The following is a 20,730-nucleotide window of genomic DNA, read 5'->3' on the forward strand; positions in this document are numbered from 1 at the left end:
AGGATATTGCTGCCAGTAAGATTGCACCTAAATCAACCATTTATCGGATCATCAAGAACTTCAAGGAGAGCGGTTCAATTGTTGTGAAGAAGGAATCAGGGCGCCCTAGAAAGTCCAGCAATCGCCAGGACCATCTCCTAAAGTTGATTCCGCTGCTGGATCGGGGCACCACCAGTACAGAGCTTGCTCAGAAATGGCAGCAGGCAGGTGTGAGTGCATCTGCACGCACAGTGAGGCGAAGACTTTTGGAGGATGGCCTGTTGTCAAGAAGGGCAGCAAAGATGCCACTTCTCTCCAGAAAAAACATCAGGGACAGACTGATATTTGCAAAAGGTACAGGATTGGACTGCTGAGGACTGGGGTAAAGTAATTTTCTCTGATCAATCCCCTTTCCGATTGTTTGGGGCATCCGGAAAAAAGCTTGTCCGGAGAAGACAAAGTGAGCGCTACCGTCAGTCCTGTGTCATGCCAAAAGTAAAGCATCCTGAGACCATTCATGTGTGCGGTTGCTTCTCAGCCAAGAGAGTGGGCTCACTCACAATGTTTCCTAAGAACACAGCCATGAATAAAGAATGGTACCAACACATCCTCCGAGAGCAACTTTTCCCAACCATCCAGGAACAGTTTGGTGACAAACAATGCCTTTTCCAGCATGATGGAGCACCTTGCCATAAGGCAAAAGTGATAACTAAGTGGCTCGGGGAACAAAACATCGATATTTTGGGTCCATGGCCAGGAAACTCCCCAGACCTTAATCCCATTGAGAAATTGTGGTAAATCCTCAATAGGCGGGTGGACAAACAAAAACCCACAAATTCTGACAAACTCCAAGCATTGATTATGCAAGAATGGGCTGCCATCAGTCAAGATGTGGCCCAGAAGTTAATTGACAGCATGACAGGGCAGATTGCAGAGGTCTTGAAAAAGAAGGGTCAACACTGCAAATATTGACTCTTTGCATCAACTTCATGTAATTGTCAATAAAAGCCTTTGACACTCATGAAATGCTTGTAATTACACTTCAGTATTCCATAGTAACATCTGACAAAAATATTTAACGACGCTGAGGCAGAAGACTTTGTGAAAATGTATATTTGTGTCATTCTCAAAGCTTTTGGCCACAACTGTACAGTACAGTAGGGGGAGGTAGGTACATACAGTAGGTACAGTAGGGCAGTAGGTAGAAACAGTATTTAGATACAGTGGGTACAGTATATACAGTAGGTAGATACAGTAAGTACAGTAGGGGCAGTAGGTAGGTACAGTAGGGGGAGGTAGATACAGTAGGGGGGTAAGTAGAAACAGTAGGTACAGTAGGGGAAAGTAGATACAGTAGGGGGTAAGTAGCTACAGTAACTACAGTAGGGGAAGTAAGTAGATACAGTAGGTACAGTAGGCACATTAGATATATACAGTAGGTACAGTAGATACAGTAGGGGAAGTAGGTAGATACAGTAGGTACAGTAGATATATACAGTAGGTTGGTACAGTGGGTACAGTATGTAGATACAGTAGGTACAGTAGATACAGTTGGTAGGTACAGTGGGTAAAGTAGGATAAGTATGTACAGTACAGTAAGGGACATAGGTACATACAGTAGGTACAGTAGATATATACAGTAGGTAGGTACAGTGGGTACAGTATGTAGATACAGTAGGTACAGTAGATACAGTTGGTAGGTACAGTGGGTAAAGTAGGATAAGTATGTACAGTACAGTAAGGGACTTAGGTACATACAGTAGGTACAGTAGATATATACAGTAGGTAGGTACAGTGGGTACAGTATGTAGAAACAGTAGGTATAGTAGATACAGTTGGTAGGTACAGTGGGTAAAGTATGATAAGTATGTACAGTACAGTAAGGACCATAGGTACATACAGTAGGTACAGTAGATATATACAGTATGTAGATACAGTAGGTACAGTATATATACAGTCGGTAGGTACTGTTGATACAGTAGGGGAAGTAGGTAGTAACAGTAGGTACAGTAGGGGGGTAAGTAGATACAGTAGCTAAAATGGGTACAGTAGGGGAAGTCAGTCGGTACAGTAACTACAGTAGGGGAAGTAGGTATATACAGTAGGTACATTATTACAGTAGGAAGGTGCAGCAGGTACCGTATGTACAGTTGGTAGATACTGTTGGTGAAGTAGATACAGTAGGTAGATACAGTAGGGGGGTAAGTAGATACAGCAGGTACAGTAGCTACAGTAGGGGAGGTAGGTAGATACAGTAGGAACAGTAGGTAGATATAGTAACTACAGTTGGTAGATACTGTTGGTGAAGTAGATACAGTAGATAGTAGATAGATACACTAGGTACAGTAGGTAGATACAATAGGTTCAGTAAGTAGGTACAGCCGGTACACTAGGTACAGTAGGTTAAGTAGGCACAGTAGGGGAAGTAGGTAGATACATTCGGTACAGGATATGCAGTAGGTGATACAGTAGGTACAGTAAGTAGATAGTAGGTGAAGTAGATGCAGTAGGTAGGGTGGGTAGGTACAGTAGGTAGATACAATTGGTAGGTACAGTGGGTAGATACAGTAGGTACAGTGGGTAGATACAGTAGGTACAGTAGATAGATACAGTAGGTACATTAGGTAGATACATTAGCTACAGTAGTTTAAGGAGGTAGGGTAGGGAATGTAGGTAGATACAGTAGGTACAGTAGAAGCAGTAGATACAGTACATAGATACCGTAGGTGAAGTAGATACATTAGGTACAGTAGATGCAGTAGGTTAAGTAGATACAATATGTACAGTGGATACAGTAGGTTAAGTAGATACAGTCGGTACAGTAGGGGAGGTAGATACAGTAGATGTAGTATGTACAGTAGGTGGAGTAGATACAGTAGGTACAGTAGGATGCTAAAGTAGGTAGATACAGTAGGTGAAGTAGGTACAATAGATACAGTAGATGTAGTAGGTACAGTAGACACATTAGGTAGATAAAGTAGGAAGGTACAATAGATACAGTAGGTACAGTAGGTGTGGTAGATACAGTAGGTTGCTAAAGTAGTTAGATACAGTAGATTCAGTAGGTAAAGTAGGTTGTATTGCAATCATTTATAATGTCAAAATATGTTTGTTTATATAACCAAATATGGAGTGTCGTTGAGCAACTATCTTCATTTACTGCCATCAAGCCCGGTATGTACTTCCAAAAAAAGCAACTGAAAAAATATATTATTTGGAAATAATGTGCATTTTTTTGCATGCTCCAAATCCGCTTCTTCAAAAAGATCACTCTAAAAACGTCATTCAAAAAATGTATGTAGTTCTGTTCTTGAGCTGTTCTTGCCTATTAATATTCTGTATTATGTCATGTTTCATGTTTTGTGTGGACCCCAGGAAGAGTAGCTGCTGCTTTTGCAACAGCTAGTGGGGATCCTAATAAAATACCAAATACCAAAAATACCCTATATGGTCTACTTAATCTACTTACAAAAAATAATATTTATTATTGCAATATTATTGCGCTCCGTGTAGCGTGTGTGAAACAAATGGTTGACATGACATTCATACACTGTTGTAAGCAATAAAATCAATGATGTTTCGGGATACTGTATCAGCCGACCTGTGGGTGGCAGTAATGAGTGGTTTTATTGGAGGTGCCTAAAATGTGGATTTGGGAATGCACAACAATACAGATTATTTCCAGACAATTTCTTTGGTTGTTTGTGAATTTTTATTCAGACCTTTTTTGGAAGTACATACTAGACGTGACCGCAGTAAATTAATATCGTTGCTCAGCGAAACTCCATATGTGGTGGGTAACTAATCTATTTTGACATTATAATGCTTGCAAAGCTGTCTAATGGGAAAATGATTAGCAAACTGGCATCGAGAGGAGACTTGTCATATGCATCTTTCTCCTCCTCTGCCCAGATTTTGGTTCGACTAACATGCTATACTGAGTTTATGGACCCAGCCAACTCCCTATTAAAAATGTACTTCCACTTGAATTCCGCTTGTAGGTCGACCTGAAACAGGAAAGATGTGGCCAGAAGTTAGAGAGGCAGACCAGCATCCAGAAAGATGTGGCCAGAGGTTAGAGAGGCAGACCAGCATCCAGAAAGATGTGGCCAGAGGTTAGAGAGGCAGACCAGCATCCAGAAAGATGTGGCCAGAGGTTAGAGAGGCAGACCAGCATCCAGAAAGATGTGGCCAGAGGTTAGAGAGGCAGACCAGTATCCAGAAAGATGTGGCCAGAGGTTAGAGAGGCAGACCAGTATCCGGAAAGATGTGGCCAGAGGTTAGAGAGGCAGACCAGTATCCGGAAAGATGTGGCCAGAGGTTAGAGAGGCAGACCAGTATCCGGAAAGATGTGGCCAGAGGTTAGAGGCAGACCAGTATCCGGAAAGATGTGGCCAGAGGTTAGAGAGGCAGACCAGCATCCAGAAAGATGTGGCCAGAGGTTAGAGAGGCAGACCAGTATCCAGAAAGATGTGGCCAGAGGTTAGAGAGGCAGACCAGCATCCAGAAAGATGTGGCCAGAGGTTAGAGAGGCAGACCAGTATCCGGAAAGATGTGGCCAGAGGTTAGAGAGGCAGACCAGCATCCAGAAAGATGTGGCCAGAGGTTAGAGAGGCAGACCAGCATCCAGAAAGATGTGGCCAGAGGTTAGAGAGGCAGACCAGTATCCGGAAAGATGTGGCCAGAGGTTAGAGAGGCAGACCAGTATCCGGAAAGATGTGGCCAGAGGTTAGAGAGGCAGACCAGTATCCGGAAAGATGTGGCCAGAGGTTAGAGAGGCAGACCAGTATCCGGAAAGATGTGGCCAGAGGTTAGAGAGGCAGACCAGCATCCAGAAAGATGTGGCCAGAGGTTAGAGAGGCAGACCAGCATCCAGAAAGATGTGGCCAGAGGTTAGAGAGGCAGACCAGTATCCGGAAAGATGTGGCCAGAGGTTAGAGAGGCAGACCAGTATCCGGAAAGATGTGGCCAGAGGTTAGAGAGGCAGACCAGTATCCAGAAAGATGTGGCCAGAGGTTAGAGAGGCAGACCAGTATCCGGAAAGATGTGGCCAGAGGTTAGAGAGGCAGACCAGTATCCAGAAAGATGTGGCCAGAGGTTAGAGAGGCAGACCAGTATCCGGAAAGATGTGGCCAGAGGTTAGAGAGGCAGACCAGCATCCAGAAAGATGTGGCCAGAGGTTAGAGAGGCAGACCAGTATCCGGAAAGATGTGGCCAGAGGTTAGAGAGGCAGACCAGTATCCGGAAAGATGTGGCCAGAGGTTAGAGAGGCAGACCAGTATCCGGAAAGATGTGGCCAGAGGTTAGAGAGGCAGACCAGTATCCGGAAAGATGTGGCCAGAGGTTAGAGAGGCAGACCAGTATCCGGAAAGATGTGGCCAGAGGTTAGAGAGGCAGACCAGTATCCGGAAAGATGTGGCCAGAGGTTAGAGAGGCAGACCAGCATCCAGAAAGATGTGGCCAGAGGTTAGAGAGGCAGACCAGCATCCAGAAAGATGTGGCCAGAGGTTAGAGAGGCAGACCAGTATCCGGAAAGATGTGGCCAGAGGTTAGAGAGGCAGACCAGCATCCAGAAAGATGTGGCCAGAGGTTAGAGAGGCAGACCAGTATCCGGAAAGATGTGGCCAGAGGTTAGAGAGGCAGACCAGTATCCAGAAAGATGTGGCCAGAGGTTAGAGAGGCAGACCAGTATCCGGAAAGATGTGGCCAGAGGTTAGAGAGGCAGACCAGTATCCAGAAAGATGTGGCCAGAGGTTAGAGAGGCAGACCAGTATCCGGAAAGATGTGGCCAGAGGTTAGAGAGGCAGACCAGTATCCGGAAAGATGTGGCCAGAGGTTAGAGAGGCAGACCAGTATCCAGAAAGATGTGGCCAGAGGTTAGAGAGGCAGACCAGTATCCGGAAAGATGTGGCCAGAGGTTAGAGAGGCAGACCAGTATCCAGAAAGATGTGGCCAGAGGTTAGAGAGGCAGACCAGTATCCAGAAAGATGTGGCCAGAGGTTAGAGAGGCAGACCAGTATCCAGAAAGATGTGGCCAGAGGTTAGAGAGGCAGACCAGTATCCGGAAAGATGTGGCCAGAGGTTAGAGAGGCAGACCAGTATCCGGAAAGATGTGGCCAGAGGTTAGAGAGGCAGACCAGTATCCGGAAAGTTGTGGACAAACTCGGAACTGCTGAGGGCTGCTGTGTCCGATCCTGGGAACCATCTCCTGCCATTGTGCCCTTGAGCAAGTCACTTTACCCCTAAAAACTGCTCTCGATCCAGGAGTGCTGCTACCTGGTGGCTAACCCTGTGCCTCTCCAAGTGTGTGTGTATTTGTTGGGGTAGAGATAGACGCATTTCTGTTTCTCACAAAAGTTATTCTAGTCTGTTCAGAGGACTCATCCCATTCACTTCTTAGGTAATATGCACAAAATAATTAAATTGTTAGAATATACCTCATGGTAATATAGGCCTGTAGGTATCCAATGAATAGACCTATAACAATTAAATAAACCTTCATTATTTTGGATTGATTGATTACTTACGGTATGCAACAATAGCCTACCTACACTTTAAGTACCTGGCTACAAATTATACCCGGCCCCCACAATGATAGGAATGAATGTCTTGTTGCGTGTGGCGGTGCTGATTCTACTGCAAGCATCAAGGGAATTCACCACAGAGCGGCGCCATTTTACCACAATACGCGCGTTGTTCAGGTGCGTGCACCATCCACAAACCCTTCAGAGCTGAGTCGTTTTATTAAGTAAATGCATGTTGTATTGTTTCAATGCGTTTTGGTGAGGTTTAACGTGCCTGTTGTTGACGTACAAATCATCGAGTTTAATAAAGTACTTTCCATAGAGTTTCACCGTGGTAAGAGACGTGTCTAATAATGAATTTGATGCAGAAATGTTCATCGTTATGATGTAGACCTTGCTGTAATGTTAAAATGAACATAGGCCTACAAATGAATGATCTAAGGACTCTTCTGAACAAATATATTTTATACATTGGACATATAGGCCTGTCGACTCACAATATGGAGTAAAAACAAACAAAAACACTTTGTTTTATGGCACATGTTAGTGACTGGTTATTTATTTATAAATATGCTAGTAAAACAGAAATCTAGTTTGATATTTTCGTTGCATTACCTGCATTTTATTTGGAGGCAATCGAAACAGTTTCATTTCTGTCCAATCAGTCCAAACAACATTAAGATAAATACTGTAGTCATTTCTTTATTTTGTTTCGTTTGTCAAAGGCAGATAATACAACCAACAGTCTTAATGTTTTAATACTGAAGCTCATGATAGACAAATATATCCATGTGGACGTTTTGGAAACTGTAATTTAAGAGGTTAAATTGTCCACCGATGACATGACACACAGTTTAATTGCCCATTTTGATTGATAGTAAAAACACAACAAAGTATAGCTTGAGTCGTATATCGCCTATGGCAAACTGGTCGAGCGAGTTGGGGTGTATGCTGCCTGCGCGCCTTGGCCAATGGAACCAGATCCTCCCTGCAGTGCGTAAGAGCGCAATTTAGGATTTAACCAGGTCTTTGCTGTGGAGCTGGCAGCAGTTCGAGAGAGCCCGTCGGCGAAAGCACACATCACACAATGCAAGTGTAGTCTTCACTCAGTCTTCAGACGTCTCAGTGGAAACAGACTTCCCTTTAACGTTGCTGCTTCGAACTATGACTGGAGTATTCGACCGAAGGATTCCGAGTATCAAACCTGCCGACTTCCAGAACCCTTTTCAGCTTTCCACCACCATGCATCACCCGTCTCAGGAATCTCCTACGCTACCCGAGTCTACGGCCACGGATTCTGGCTACTACAGCCCTGCTGGAGCAGTGCACCATGGCTATTGTTCGCCTAACTCCACCTCGTATGGGAAACCGCTCAATGCCTATCAGTACCAGTACCACGGCGTAAACGGATCTGCGGGAAATTACCCTGCAAAAACATACCCTGACTACAGCGCATACACAGCCTCTGCGTACCACCAATATGCTGGAACTTATAGCAGAGTACAACCACAACCATTAAGTCCGCAAGGTAATTAGCCTACATTATTATTGTTGTTGTTGTTATTATTGTTGTTATTATTTAATCAAGTGTGTGCTTTGTTCGAGCTCTCACACTATTTTTTTTACATGCGAATAGCCTATTTCAAGCAAATATATTTTCCATCGTTGTAATTTTTTAAAAATTAAATTCGGTAAAGGGGCACACATTTTTCTGAAAAGTAATTCTGTAAAAATGACAAACTTTTCATTTACCGGTTAGACTATTTGCTATACGCATTTGCTTCAATCTACTTGTCTATAAGTGGACAGAGAGCCCTCCCTAAGAGACATTTGTCCACGGGATGTCCTTTTGATTTGATCTCTCTGAAATAGATGGTATAACCAGGAAATATGACTGCATTATGTAAATACTTTATACTGAGTTCGTTCATACACCACATATAAAGTAATTTCTTTATTTCTTTCAGAAAAAGAGGTAGCAGAACCTGAAGTGAGGATGGTAAACGGAAAGCCCAAGAAAATTCGAAAACCAAGAACAATCTACTCCAGTTTTCAGCTCGCCGCCCTGCAGCGGAGATTTCAGAACACACAGTACCTCGCGCTGCCTGAGAGAGCAGAGCTTGCGGCTTCGTTGGGACTCACGCAAACGCAGGTAAATAGCTTACTATTATTCAACTTTATTGTCTGTTCAAAGTTGCATTCTATTTTTTTTAAATCAAAATTATCACTTGTTCTATGTTGTTATCCTTCACTGGAATTGTCCGTTCAAAATTGCATTACGTTTACAATATACATTTCATGCGTAATGTGTGCGTAATTAACGAAAACACATCGCCCCAATGCTTACATCATATGAATACTTTAGTATTATGGAATGTGTGGGTTTTAATATGCTTTTATTTATGAACTCGTTTTAACATAATTCTCATCCATCCCCAGGTGAAAATATGGTTCCAGAACAAAAGGTCGAAACTGAAGAAAATCATGAAGAATGGCGAACTCCCACCGGAACACAGCCCGAGCTCCAGCGATCCCATGGCTTGCAACTCTCCTCATTCACCCGCCGTCTGGGACACGCAGGGCCCGTCCAGGCCTCACAGCCACCAGGCACAGAACAACAACTCGGCGGCATCAACCTTTTTGGAAAACTCAGCCTCTTGGTACTCCGCGGCTGGTGCCATGAATTCTCACCTCCAGACCCCCAACTCGATACAGCACTCTTTGGTTCTCGGATCGGGGACGTTATACTGAAACCCAGTTCAACAAATATTTCATTGTATGGGACTCGTGTTTAAAAGATTCAGAGGAATATGCAATGTATTGATGACAGTCATAGAAGAACGTGTATAATGTGTAAATGTGTGCATGTAATTTATTGCATTTTGGAAGACTAATTAAACGTTTTAAATGGACAATGGAACCCAGACACTTTCAATTGCGCCCTCCTGAATTACCACTTACAGGCAATTGTTTTGCTGATACCCACAAATCCCTCATAATTACTGATATAGCATGTAGGCCCAGATAGGCTATTCGCACTGAATATCAAGGACTCCATAACATAACAATATAAGCCTACTTTCTGTGAGACACTTTAAATCCATGTACAACTCAAACTCGAGTTTAATTGCCTGGACTGCCTGTGTGCCCATATTTGGTCAGTGGTGCAAAGTAGTGATTCACTTTAAATAATAATTTGGCCACACATCTATCAACAAGGAGATGGGTCTAATGACCTTGGGCTAAACAGTTAGGCTGTTTCAACAACCACGGAATTCTCAGGGGGAGTTACCTTCAGGTATCTCAAAAGGTTAGGCTAGATTTATTTCGTGTCATGTCAAGTTATTCATTTGAAAACTACAACCTGTTTTATGGTTATGTGCTTATAATGCCCATAGTAAATAGTTTTCAGCGGATCCTTAACCGACTAAACAGAACCTATATCGAAGAGAGAAGCATCATTGAGTGTATAATAATTAACATTTTTGAAGGGAGTGTTTTGGATTACAATTGAATTTGGATGGATTGCTTGCAGGTATCATATCATATTCATCGCTTTGAAATATTTATTTCTGAAAGACAAATACCCAAGGAATGGCATTATATTGTTAACTCTATTAAACGGTCATAAGAAAACATATAATTTAGTTTTTTCTTGTTGTTCGTGTAAACCAAGCAATGAAATGTTGTGAAGATACACACAACATTGATTCTATTTTCTTCCAGGTTAATTCTAGTTTTAGGTTTATGTTAAGACAAACAAATCAAATAGATTAGGTCGTATTATTATTAGGCTATTATTATTCATTCAATCGTGTTACAGTGAAGCACATTTCAGTCTTGTGTTTTGAGTTGCATCTGGATTCTGAACTTCCCCAAAGAATATGGGTGTCGGTCTGGCAGACAGTCTGCAGCAGTGCTCTCTTTGTGTCCCCTACAATTAGCTGCTTTGAATGGCAGAGAGGAGGCGAAGGGGCGGCAGTAGATCTGAGACAATCCGCATTCCTGTGGGGGCCGATCGGCTCCAGAGCTCTGCCACTCCCGCGGCCACAGCCCACCTCCGTCAGACGTTCCGGGTAAAATAAAATCTTCAGCATTTGAACATATCATTAGGCCTACTACCAGGGTTGCCACTGCAAACCACTAAACAAATAGGCCTACTGCACTGAAGCGAACATCTTGTTCCAGACTTTACAAAACGCATGTTATCATTATGCATCAATAGCCTATTTAAACGAATCAACCAAGAAACAATCACACTACAACACACACACACACACACACACACACACACACACACACACACACACACACACACACACACACACACACACACACACACACACACACACACACACACACACACACACACACACACACACACACACACACACACACACACACACACACACAGGGAGAGGACACTTTTAACACCAGTTTAAGATAGCCTGGACACATGATAATGTTGTTAAGCGTCTGACCTAAGGATTCGCAATCCATAATGCACCAATGTTGACATGTTTGTGCATATAACTGAATACTCGTCTCATCTCTCTGGTTTTCCCAAGGGCCTAACTGTCCTGGCTGAATATAGCCTTAGCAAGCAAGCGATGCACTTGGACATGTTCAGCTGAAATAATTGTGCAAAAATTAAACGGTTTGCTGAACGCTAATCCAAAACATGAACGTGGTTTATATCAACCTAATTTCTACATGTCACGTGCTTCCGTAATTACATTGCCAGTAGGCTCCTCGAGAAATCTACGTTTGATTTTCATATTACTGTTTATTCTCCCTCCACACTCGTCCCCCAACACACACGTATAGGCACACACGCACACGCACACACACACACGCCATTATATCGAGAGCCCCGTTAAATTCCAACTGAACATTTTCCACTCAGCCAGTTCCCTTGCAAATCGAGTCTAAATAATGACAGTTAGCTTTACTAGCTTCAACTATAACACTCAACAATAATTATACTCCAGGATTAGGCCTCCATTATCATAATCTGGACATTGACAATTACCTATAATTTGCAAAGATGCGCTTGCTTCTTGATTGCAGAAGGGTTTTTTCTAGCTCACCATCACTAAACAGTGACAGTAATAACAGCTAATTTTGCAGGCAATATATAAGAGGTACCGCGGTGTAAATACACTTTCACACCTGGATGTGCTTACTCAACCACGAGCAGTAGAACCGTGTTCTGTCGGAGACAGTGTTCCCATTCGAAGCCCAAGCTTGTTGATCATTGCTAACACTATTGTAGGCTAAAGAATCGTTTGAAGGTAAGGCTATATTTTTTTATTTATCATGATGAAGCTACCTCAGTAGCCTAGCTAGGTCGTTGCGCTCTATGAATCCCTATGAACGATTGTTACACACTTTTGTTTAAGAATGTTATAACCTACCTTATTTTAGGTGACACTATTGATTGTGTTTTACGAGGCTTTGGGAAGTTATGTGATAAATATCAGCATGCATTCAACACTAGCCTATACTAGCAGCCCAAATTGCCTTTTTATTCTACCCTATCTATTTGTCAGGTGTTTTTATTTGTCCGACGGGACACATTTATTTATTTCTAAAGACCACCTTTGCCAATTCGGATTTTAGAATCAATTGCAATCATGACGCCAAACTGATAAAATACTAGGGATAGCCTGAAACCTATAGTGATATCCGGGAGTTATAATATACCCTGGATATATGGTCTCCTAACCTACAGCAGACTAACATACTGCATCAATCTATTTTAGCCGGAAAACCACAAAGATCTGGGAGTGTTGACATCTCCCTCCCTTACCATATCTCTCTCTCTCCATCTCTCTCTCTCGATGTAAATATTGAATTCATCGTGGCCTCCCAAGAGCTCTTGTCCTCGTGTTTTCATTTGTTCTCTTCTGTTCCCTCTCCCTGTCTCATCAAGTCGCTATATCTATTTTTGTTCATTTGAATCAATTACATGAAATAATATGAAACATTTGCATTGTTTGGGTCTTTTCACAAATTGGATGCCTCCACCAATGAGAAATAGCATTCTGGCTATTGCAATTATTTGCATATCCTATAAAATTCAGTTTTTATGATTTGCCCAAGTCCTTCGAGTGTGAAAAGACCACACCGCACACTTTCTGCTTTACGAGTTACTCTCGGACAATATAGGAAAGTTATTAAGCTAAACGTTATTTACGGGGGTTTGGGGAATAACTATATATACAAATATAGGCCTATAGATATAGTCGTGATAGGGCCTGTTTTGGTCAAATGGAGCCCATGCAGGTATACTGTGCCAGTGGGGCATTCACGACTTGACAGCTGCAGACACTTTCTCTTTTATTTTTACATTGTAATTTCTGATAATATCCCAACTGTTCACTACTCTCAGCAATTTGTATATGAATAACCGAATAATTTCCCTCTTTTGTTCCGCGTCTGCGCTACCTCAAATCCAAATAAAGATGCCTTTTAGTATTAAAAGTGGTAGAAAATTACAGGTAATTATCTTTGACGGTAAAAACGCTGTAATCAGCGGGCTACATCAAAAATTACCCTAATTATGCCTGCATTTATGAGAATGGAAAAAAGCCTGACTTGGATAAAACCCATAAATTGTCCCAAATATCTCCTTCATATTGAACGGGACTGCAGCTGGATGCTTTGTTCAAGATCGATCCCGTGGAGCTTGGCATTTAGCGTCTTGCATTAGGACGGGCAGAGAGGAGAAAAACATTGTGTCAATACTTCTAATAATTGAGGCAGAAAATGACAAGATTAACAGGACAAGGAGCTACCATCTTTTTCGTGATAAATTGAGAGAGGGGAGCAGGGTAAGTTCATTTCCTCTGGTGTTGTTTAATATATATTGACAATTTTGTTCGTTTGCAGTGCATTGACAATGTCTATTTTATAAAGAGGAAACATAATGTTATGACGAATAGCCTGTAACTTTTTCATGAAAAACCATATGGGACGTACATTTTAGAACGTCCACATGACATCTTGACAAGGAACGATTCATCAGTCATTTTTACATATATCAACCATCTTCATATTGCAGTACAAAACACGATACTTTGTTTTAAGTCATGGATTAATCCATTTATGAAAGACAAAACATAAAAGTGGATGTACAACTAAAATCGAAGAATATATTTACAGACAGACAGATTGCTTTGTTTTGCATGAAAAAAACAACAGTCAAAGAGCAGTTAAGATTTCAACAATATATCATGGCATCATGTTCAACCCGCAAAAAACGCGTGAGTGTTGTCCATTCTGTGCCCAAGTGACGGGCTGAATGTCAGTGATATTTTTGGTATATTGACAGTCAAATGTTGACATGAATGAAAGCAACAAAGGCAATCCCACTGAACAGTCATTGGTAAATTAATACGCTTCGTTCCTTTAGGGTGTGTCATATCACAGTCTTTGCCCTCAAGTATCCATCAAAAGCAGCCGACCCTGTCTCCAATGAATCTCTCTGTTCGAACGGGACACCCCTTTTGTCTCGAGGCTGACGGAAATCAATTGTGCAGGTAAAACTATGAAGGTTCGAACGTCTTGAGTCAGACCTCGGGCCTTCCCGCCCTTTACGCAGTCTATCTCTGCATTGTCTCTTGATGTGGGGAGGAGTACCAGTGAGAATACCCGGGCATGTAGCCGTTGGCCGCCATGTTAACCCCTTTGCTGGACGCTGACACGTCCCATATTGGAGGAATTGCTGGAGAGCGGGGAGACAGGCCGATGGAACCAGGCATAGTAGGGTCGCTCTCGTGCGGGTTGCCACCTGCCTTCAGCAGCTTCTTGAACTTTGACCTTTTATTCTGGAACCATATCTTTACCTGCACAAGATGGCAGGAAGGCAAGGGAAGACCAGATGACAAATAACGATTATAACATTAATGTATTTATTCATCTATTAACATTTTTATAAATAGGCTTATAGACCAACTGATATGTTGAATAGGAGTTAGGAGGCCTACATAACATTATTACAATACATTCGCGCAGGCCTACATTCAAACCTGCACCTTAGATGCTGCTGCCCTATATACATAGGCATGTAATCACTGGTCACTTTAATAATGTTTACATACTGCTTTACTTATTTCATATGTATATACTGTATTCCATTCTACTGTATTTTAGTCAATGCCACTCCGACATTGCTCGGCCTAAAATGTATGTATTTGTTAATTCCATTATTTTATTTTTAGATTTGTGTGTATTGTTGTGAATTATTAGATATTACTGCACTGTTGGAGCTAGGAACACAAGCATTTCGCTACACCTGCAATAACATCTGCTAAATATTTGTATTTGATTTGATAGGTTAAAAAAAAGTAAATATTATGAAAGAATCCTAAATTGGTCAACAACAAAAACACAATACCCAGACCAATTTTAGCGTATAGGGTAGTAATAACAATAAGAATCACAATATTAATAGGCCTACCAATAACACTCATAAATAATAATAATACATGATAATAAAGCGCCAACAACAGTATAATAATGTATACCCTTTGATATAATAATTCATGTTTTGAGAATAGGCCTACCTGTGTCTGTGTTAGTCCGAGAGAAGCAGCCAGCTCAGCGCGTTCTGGCAGGGCGAGGTACTGTGTTTGCTGAAAACGGTGATTTAAAGCTTGAAGCTGCAAACTAGAATAAATCGTCCGAGGTTTGCGAATCTTCTTGCCTTTCCCGTTGAAACGAATTTCTCCGTTTTCAATCACTGTGGTTTTCTGCTGCTCTGCAACAAAAAAGGGCAATGTTAGTCCATTAAGGACAACATATTCCACAACAAATAGGCCTAGTTTATAATTCCCCTAGTATAATTAATTTAATAGAATATAATAGTTCCAAATCTATTTAAATGTCTAAATATCTAATAAGGAAAATATATGAGAAAACCAATGATAGGCCTTCTCTATTAAATTCAGATCACTAATACATATTCACGTCTCACATTCGCTTAATCCAGTCCACCATTATTGTATTATTGTATCATCATCGAATCTTCTGTTATATTTAGGATATTGCTCGTAATGACATGCCAATTAAATGTTAATTATAACTTTCAAAGCGAATAGACCGTTTAATTCCTAGAATAATTCGTGAGGATTCCTCGCTTGTCATTATCATCATACCCTGTGCAAAGAATGGCCATAGAATAGGATCTATAACAAAAAGAGACAACATGAACTAAATATAATATAGAAACAATATAGGCAACATATAAATTGTCAGTTTGAAATGATTTTCCCATTCAACCGTCTGCTGGACATTTATTGTGCTTTATCTTTTACTTGGCCGATTTTAGAAAAATATATATGTCACTTGCTTTGTTATCGCTGCACGATGAAAACGATATTGAGCATATTTCTTGTCATGAATGGGAAAGCATCTTACCTGTGCCGTCTAACCTTGTCTGACCGCCAGTGGTGTTATTGTGGTAGGACGGCAGGTACGGGCTGTGGTGGGGGTGGCTCACGTAGGAGTACGGTAGCGACCTGTTGTAAGAATTGTTGCCGGAGTACGGAGAGTTATCGTGCTGATGGTGAGCTGGGTGCGACCCGGAATGGAGACAGTGCAGCGGGTAGTGGCTGGCAGCCATCGACGGAGAGCTCTGTTGTGAGTGAGACTGCTGACCAAACTCCATGAAAGCCGATTTGGACGAGTCCTGAGCCTCCAGACCGTTAGCCATCGTAGTCATGGTCATCATCAAATGTTCTGCCTTGAGAGCACTCGCCCCCTCTCTCAAGTCCAAATGGATTCTCTCGCTGTGTTGTTGTCTCTCTCCTCGGCGAACAGATATTGTCCTATTAAGACCCGAATTACTCAGTTACTTCGATTTTTTTTATCCTCTGGTATTCTTACTTGGTATGGCGCAAGTTGGGCATAAGTTAATGCAGAGATTTAAGGTGGATTCTGTTAAAATTGAATCCTTGCTTCCAGACTTGATGCAGACACTACAAGTAAAATGGTTTGTCTCCAAAGGGCAACGCCTTCCGATTGGTCATTCAACCCAACGTCATCAGTTGTGTGCTTCACTATTCTTCAGTGTGAGTTAACCCACCTTACCAGCTCCCACTACAGCCACAACTATGGTGGGAGAACCTCATAATTCATACGGAGAATATAGTCAAACGCAAGGTATAATAATTATGACAGCCCTTTGGAATAGTCAATTTGTTTTAGGATTCATTCTCAACCCCAAATTACGCAAAACGTATCCCACAACAATTTGATTTAGCCTAACGAACTAATATCATTTGAACACACCATATCATCACCCTGGAAATATACTTACACCATTTCTATACCGTCGTAATCATTAGGTTATTCGAAGAACAATTGCATTGCGACGAATCAACAAGATGACAAAACACTGTATTGCAGATAGGAAGGATGGATGTCGTGGTAAACTGACAGTATCATTTATCCCTTTTGAAATAAGATGCGTGATAGCCTACAGTCGTAAATATATGCAAATTATACAGTGCGGTTTGGCAAATTCTGTTGCAATATAAACTATCAATGCAAATGCAATAATACATCTCCCAATTCTACTTTCATAAAACCTGTCGTTAAAAAAACATTGTCAACGCGTTTTTTTTCTTCATAGTGTGGGATTAATTTATTTCAAAATTGTGATGAAAAAGCAATTATGGTCACAATCAGTTATAACTAAAACCTCTTTGATTAACCACCACACTTTATTTAAATTGGAGCTTTAAAATTAAGAACATTTCGCCTGTAATGATTATGGACTGGGTTTGTTTTGGGAAGGTGGAATAAAACTGAATATAGCATAAATTATCCCCTAATTATACGCCAGTATCGCCTCAATTATCCTCTTATCAAAAATGGTTGTCTAAATGCAGCGTTTAGTTTCAATGTTCTCCCTTTCTATAACAAGAACTTGGTACCTTGCTATTATTGCCAGGCTTGTTATTTACTTTGGGGGATTTAAAAAGTGCACAACCCAGCCGGATAATCATTTTCCAGCAGTGGACCAAGCGAGAAGCACAGAGACAGTTGGTAGATATGAAATATATGAAATGCCTTTTAATATTGGATTTTAAACCAAGGCTTTCATATGAAAACGAAATATTTTAAGGTTACTTCTATATGGACATCAGGAATGTAGGTAAGATACCTATGGGCCATGTCTTCTGCATGATGGATTTGACACATTTTTGTTTGTAAAGGCTACATAGGGATTTATGTATTTGTTTAGATACATTAAATAAGGTAGGAATCAATGCAATTCTTTGTAACCTTATGGGACTTAGAACAGGTATATTAGCCTAGACGTCGTCATCCCTGAATGATCTAACATAGAATGTCTCATCCCGAGTTCCACCTCAACACGCAGGAGAGAAACCAGATCCATACCTTTTCTAATCGGCTTCGAATGGCACAAGGCAAACGTTGATGGGCTTTTCTGTGCTGTTACTTGCATGCTTTACTATCTCGGTACTTGATTAGTTGAGACATCATAGTTTATTACCTTTTGGAGACCGCAGCATAATCACCTACCGTGACAGTTTAATGACCTCCGAACATGGTTTCTGTGTAATGTGGAAGTGGAGCCGAGCGTGTCCCGCAGGCGCGAAAGGAAGCTGTACACCAATGGAGATTAATTGAAGTGGTGAAAATAATGAAGATCACTGTTTTTTTGTTTGTTTTAAATGGTCTGAAGACACAGTGTTATGATGGACGTAGGCTATCTCCCCTCCCCATAAACATAACATTTCGCATTTTGAAATAGTCTTGAGGCGATGTATATTTCTTAGTAGTAAGCTGTACATGCAATCAATGTATACAATTGTTATTACCATCATGTATTATTTTAAGAGGAAATATATTTGCTTATATTGATGCTGTGCAATTTTATAAAGCATACATACATACATACATACATACATACATACATACATACATACATACATACATACATACATACATACATACATACATACATACATACATACATACATACATACATACATACATACATACATACATACATACATACATAGGCCTGGTTACATATATTGCTCTCTGTTCAAGGCCTAAAAGGCTGTAGTTCTAATTTTTGGGGGCCTGATTCAGAGGAGATTATGCCGCAAATTTACCAAAAGTTAATGGGAAATGTTAAAATGAACAAATGGCAGCTATGAAAAAGTATTTTAGTTTTCCTGAGTAGGCGATTGACCTCCACCGTCAAATCAATGGTTGTGATGATTTACAGAAGTGGTATTTAATTCAAGCTGTGAAAGACGACTCTAAAATAACTCAAACATCAAACCACTGGGAATAGGCATGGGATTCCTAAACTGGAACTGCATGGGCTATGAGTTACTTAGTCCACGCAAAAATAGTCTGCATGTTGGAGCAACATAACACGCAATATGGATATAACACAATAATAATAACAACAACAACAACGGTGCTTACTGTCAATAATGATTAGTAAAGGCATATTGTCTTATATGTCTCTTCTAAAAGGAACTATGTGTATGTATATGTGCCTGTGTGTGTGTGTGTGTATATCTGTGTGACTGTGTCGGTCTTTGTGTCACGTGTATTTGTGGCGTTTTGCGTCTCGGTGTTTAAAATGGATACACATGTTAATCATATTTGAACGTTAACATGTAGCCCGCACTAAAAACATTCATATTTCTGCCAAGTGCTGGGACTTTGCGGTAGCTCGCTCTAACAGCTATTGGCAAGCCACCTCACTGAGCTCTGCTTGTAGAGCTCTGCTTTCAGGAGCATTTGGGGCGTGGGGACTTGCCAGTCTAGCAGAAGCAGTTAAAAGTGTCTCTCTTCTCCAGAACATAAACCCACTGGGTCTTCACAGACTTAAAGACGTCGATGCTTTTCCATAGCTGCAGTGTGAGGGAAGTGGCTTGGGGAAAGAGAACGTAGATGGATGCCACACGCAGCTGTCTAACTGTAATAGTGCAATACAAATCAGAAGGGTAGCATCTGAGTTTGCAGTTCCCCATACATCACCAGACCGCGTTCCTTGTTTGCTTATAGCAGCGCTACCCCTTCTAACACCATAGCGCACAACATTTTACGAGCTTTTACGCAAAACGAATGTGCGTAAAAGTGTGGAATGTAAATCATCTAGGCATCCACACCACAGCAGGCTGGTGAGGGGAGAACTGCTCATATTAATGTATGGAATGGAATTGAATGGTATCAAACACATGGAAAACTAGTGTTTGATACCATTCAATTTATTCCGTTCCAGCCATTACGTTGAGCCCGTCCTCCCCAATTAAAGTGTCTCCAGCCACCTGTGGTCCACACGTAATATCACGGTCACATTAACAAAACAACAGTAATTGCTGGTTATTTGCATGTTGAAATGAATAGACTACACTGATCTGACTCATTTCAACGGAAGTCAATTGTTCTTTCTCAGTCATCAGAATCAAATCAAAATCAATCAAATTGTATTGGTCACATACACGTGTTTAGCAGATGTTAATGCGAGTCTAGCGAAATGCTTGTGTTTCTAGCTCTGACAGTGAAGTAATATCTAACAAGTAATATCAACAATTTCACAACATATACCCAATACACACACATCTAAGTGAAGGAATGGAATTAAGAATATATAAATATTTGGACGAGGAATGTCAGAATCATATAGGCATAATGCAGCAAGTGCAACTCAACCCATACATGACCATTTCTAAGAGCATAGCACAGCAAGATAGGTGAAGGCCTATAGGCTACAACTAGACCGACTGGCGATGAGTGATGTCGAAAAAAAGTAACTCGGTTTGGCCTCAATTATGACAAATAAACAAGGAACTGCACCATTAGCCTCCATAGTCAAATGGATTTCATTCAAAACAGTCGAAACTACTGCACTAAAAAGGTGACTCATACACACCATTTTAATTAATCTCGCCTGTTTTCTTTTTCTCGCATTTTGTGGAAACACTCGATGTTTACTTTTTTAAAATGATTACTACGTTGACTGAGACAGTCTGAAGCTGAAATATAGACAGAGCATTGAAAATGAACGAACGAACAACTGAAAGCACCAATACATCGATTTTCTGATCATTTTCTCCTAATTGTGAATAAGCGAAACACTCAGAATGCATTGTTTTATTGTGGGGATTAATGTTCACTGATAAAGATATTGTACCTACAAACACAATTTACCAGGTGCCAAGTCAAA

At 41.1% G+C, this 20,730-nt stretch overlaps 2 protein-coding genes across 2 annotated transcripts; one reads left to right on the forward strand and one right to left on the reverse strand.

Annotated features, from left to right (window-relative positions):
• Positions 1 to 7,429: 7,429 nt before the first annotated feature.
• dlx5a (distal-less homeobox 5a) lies at positions 7,430 to 9,418 on the forward strand. The gene is made up of 3 exons (XM_035761911.2): positions 7,430 to 8,031; positions 8,471 to 8,655; positions 8,943 to 9,418. Exons 1-3 carry the CDS (start codon positions 7,668 to 7,670, stop codon positions 9,252 to 9,254), a joined length of 861 nt encoding a protein of 286 aa, XP_035617804.1. The 5' UTR covers positions 7,430 to 7,667; the 3' UTR covers positions 9,255 to 9,418.
• A 3,926-nt stretch (positions 9,419 to 13,344) lies between these two features.
• Positions 13,345 to 18,368, reverse strand: dlx6a (distal-less homeobox 6a). Its single transcript, XM_035761909.2, has 3 exons — positions 15,927 to 18,368; positions 15,074 to 15,267; positions 13,345 to 14,353 (listed from the first exon to the last, which is right to left on the reverse strand). The coding sequence occupies exons 1-3, from the start codon at positions 16,237 to 16,239 to the stop codon at positions 14,111 to 14,113; spliced, it is 750 nt and encodes a 249-aa protein (XP_035617802.1). The 5' UTR covers positions 16,240 to 18,368; the 3' UTR covers positions 13,345 to 14,110.
• Positions 18,369 to 20,730: the final 2,362 nt, after the last annotated feature.

The sequence above is a fragment of the Oncorhynchus keta genome, chromosome 20, assembly GCF_023373465.1.
Source record: "Oncorhynchus keta strain PuntledgeMale-10-30-2019 chromosome 20, Oket_V2, whole genome shotgun sequence".
Taxonomy (NCBI): domain Eukaryota; kingdom Metazoa; phylum Chordata; class Actinopteri; order Salmoniformes; family Salmonidae; genus Oncorhynchus; species Oncorhynchus keta.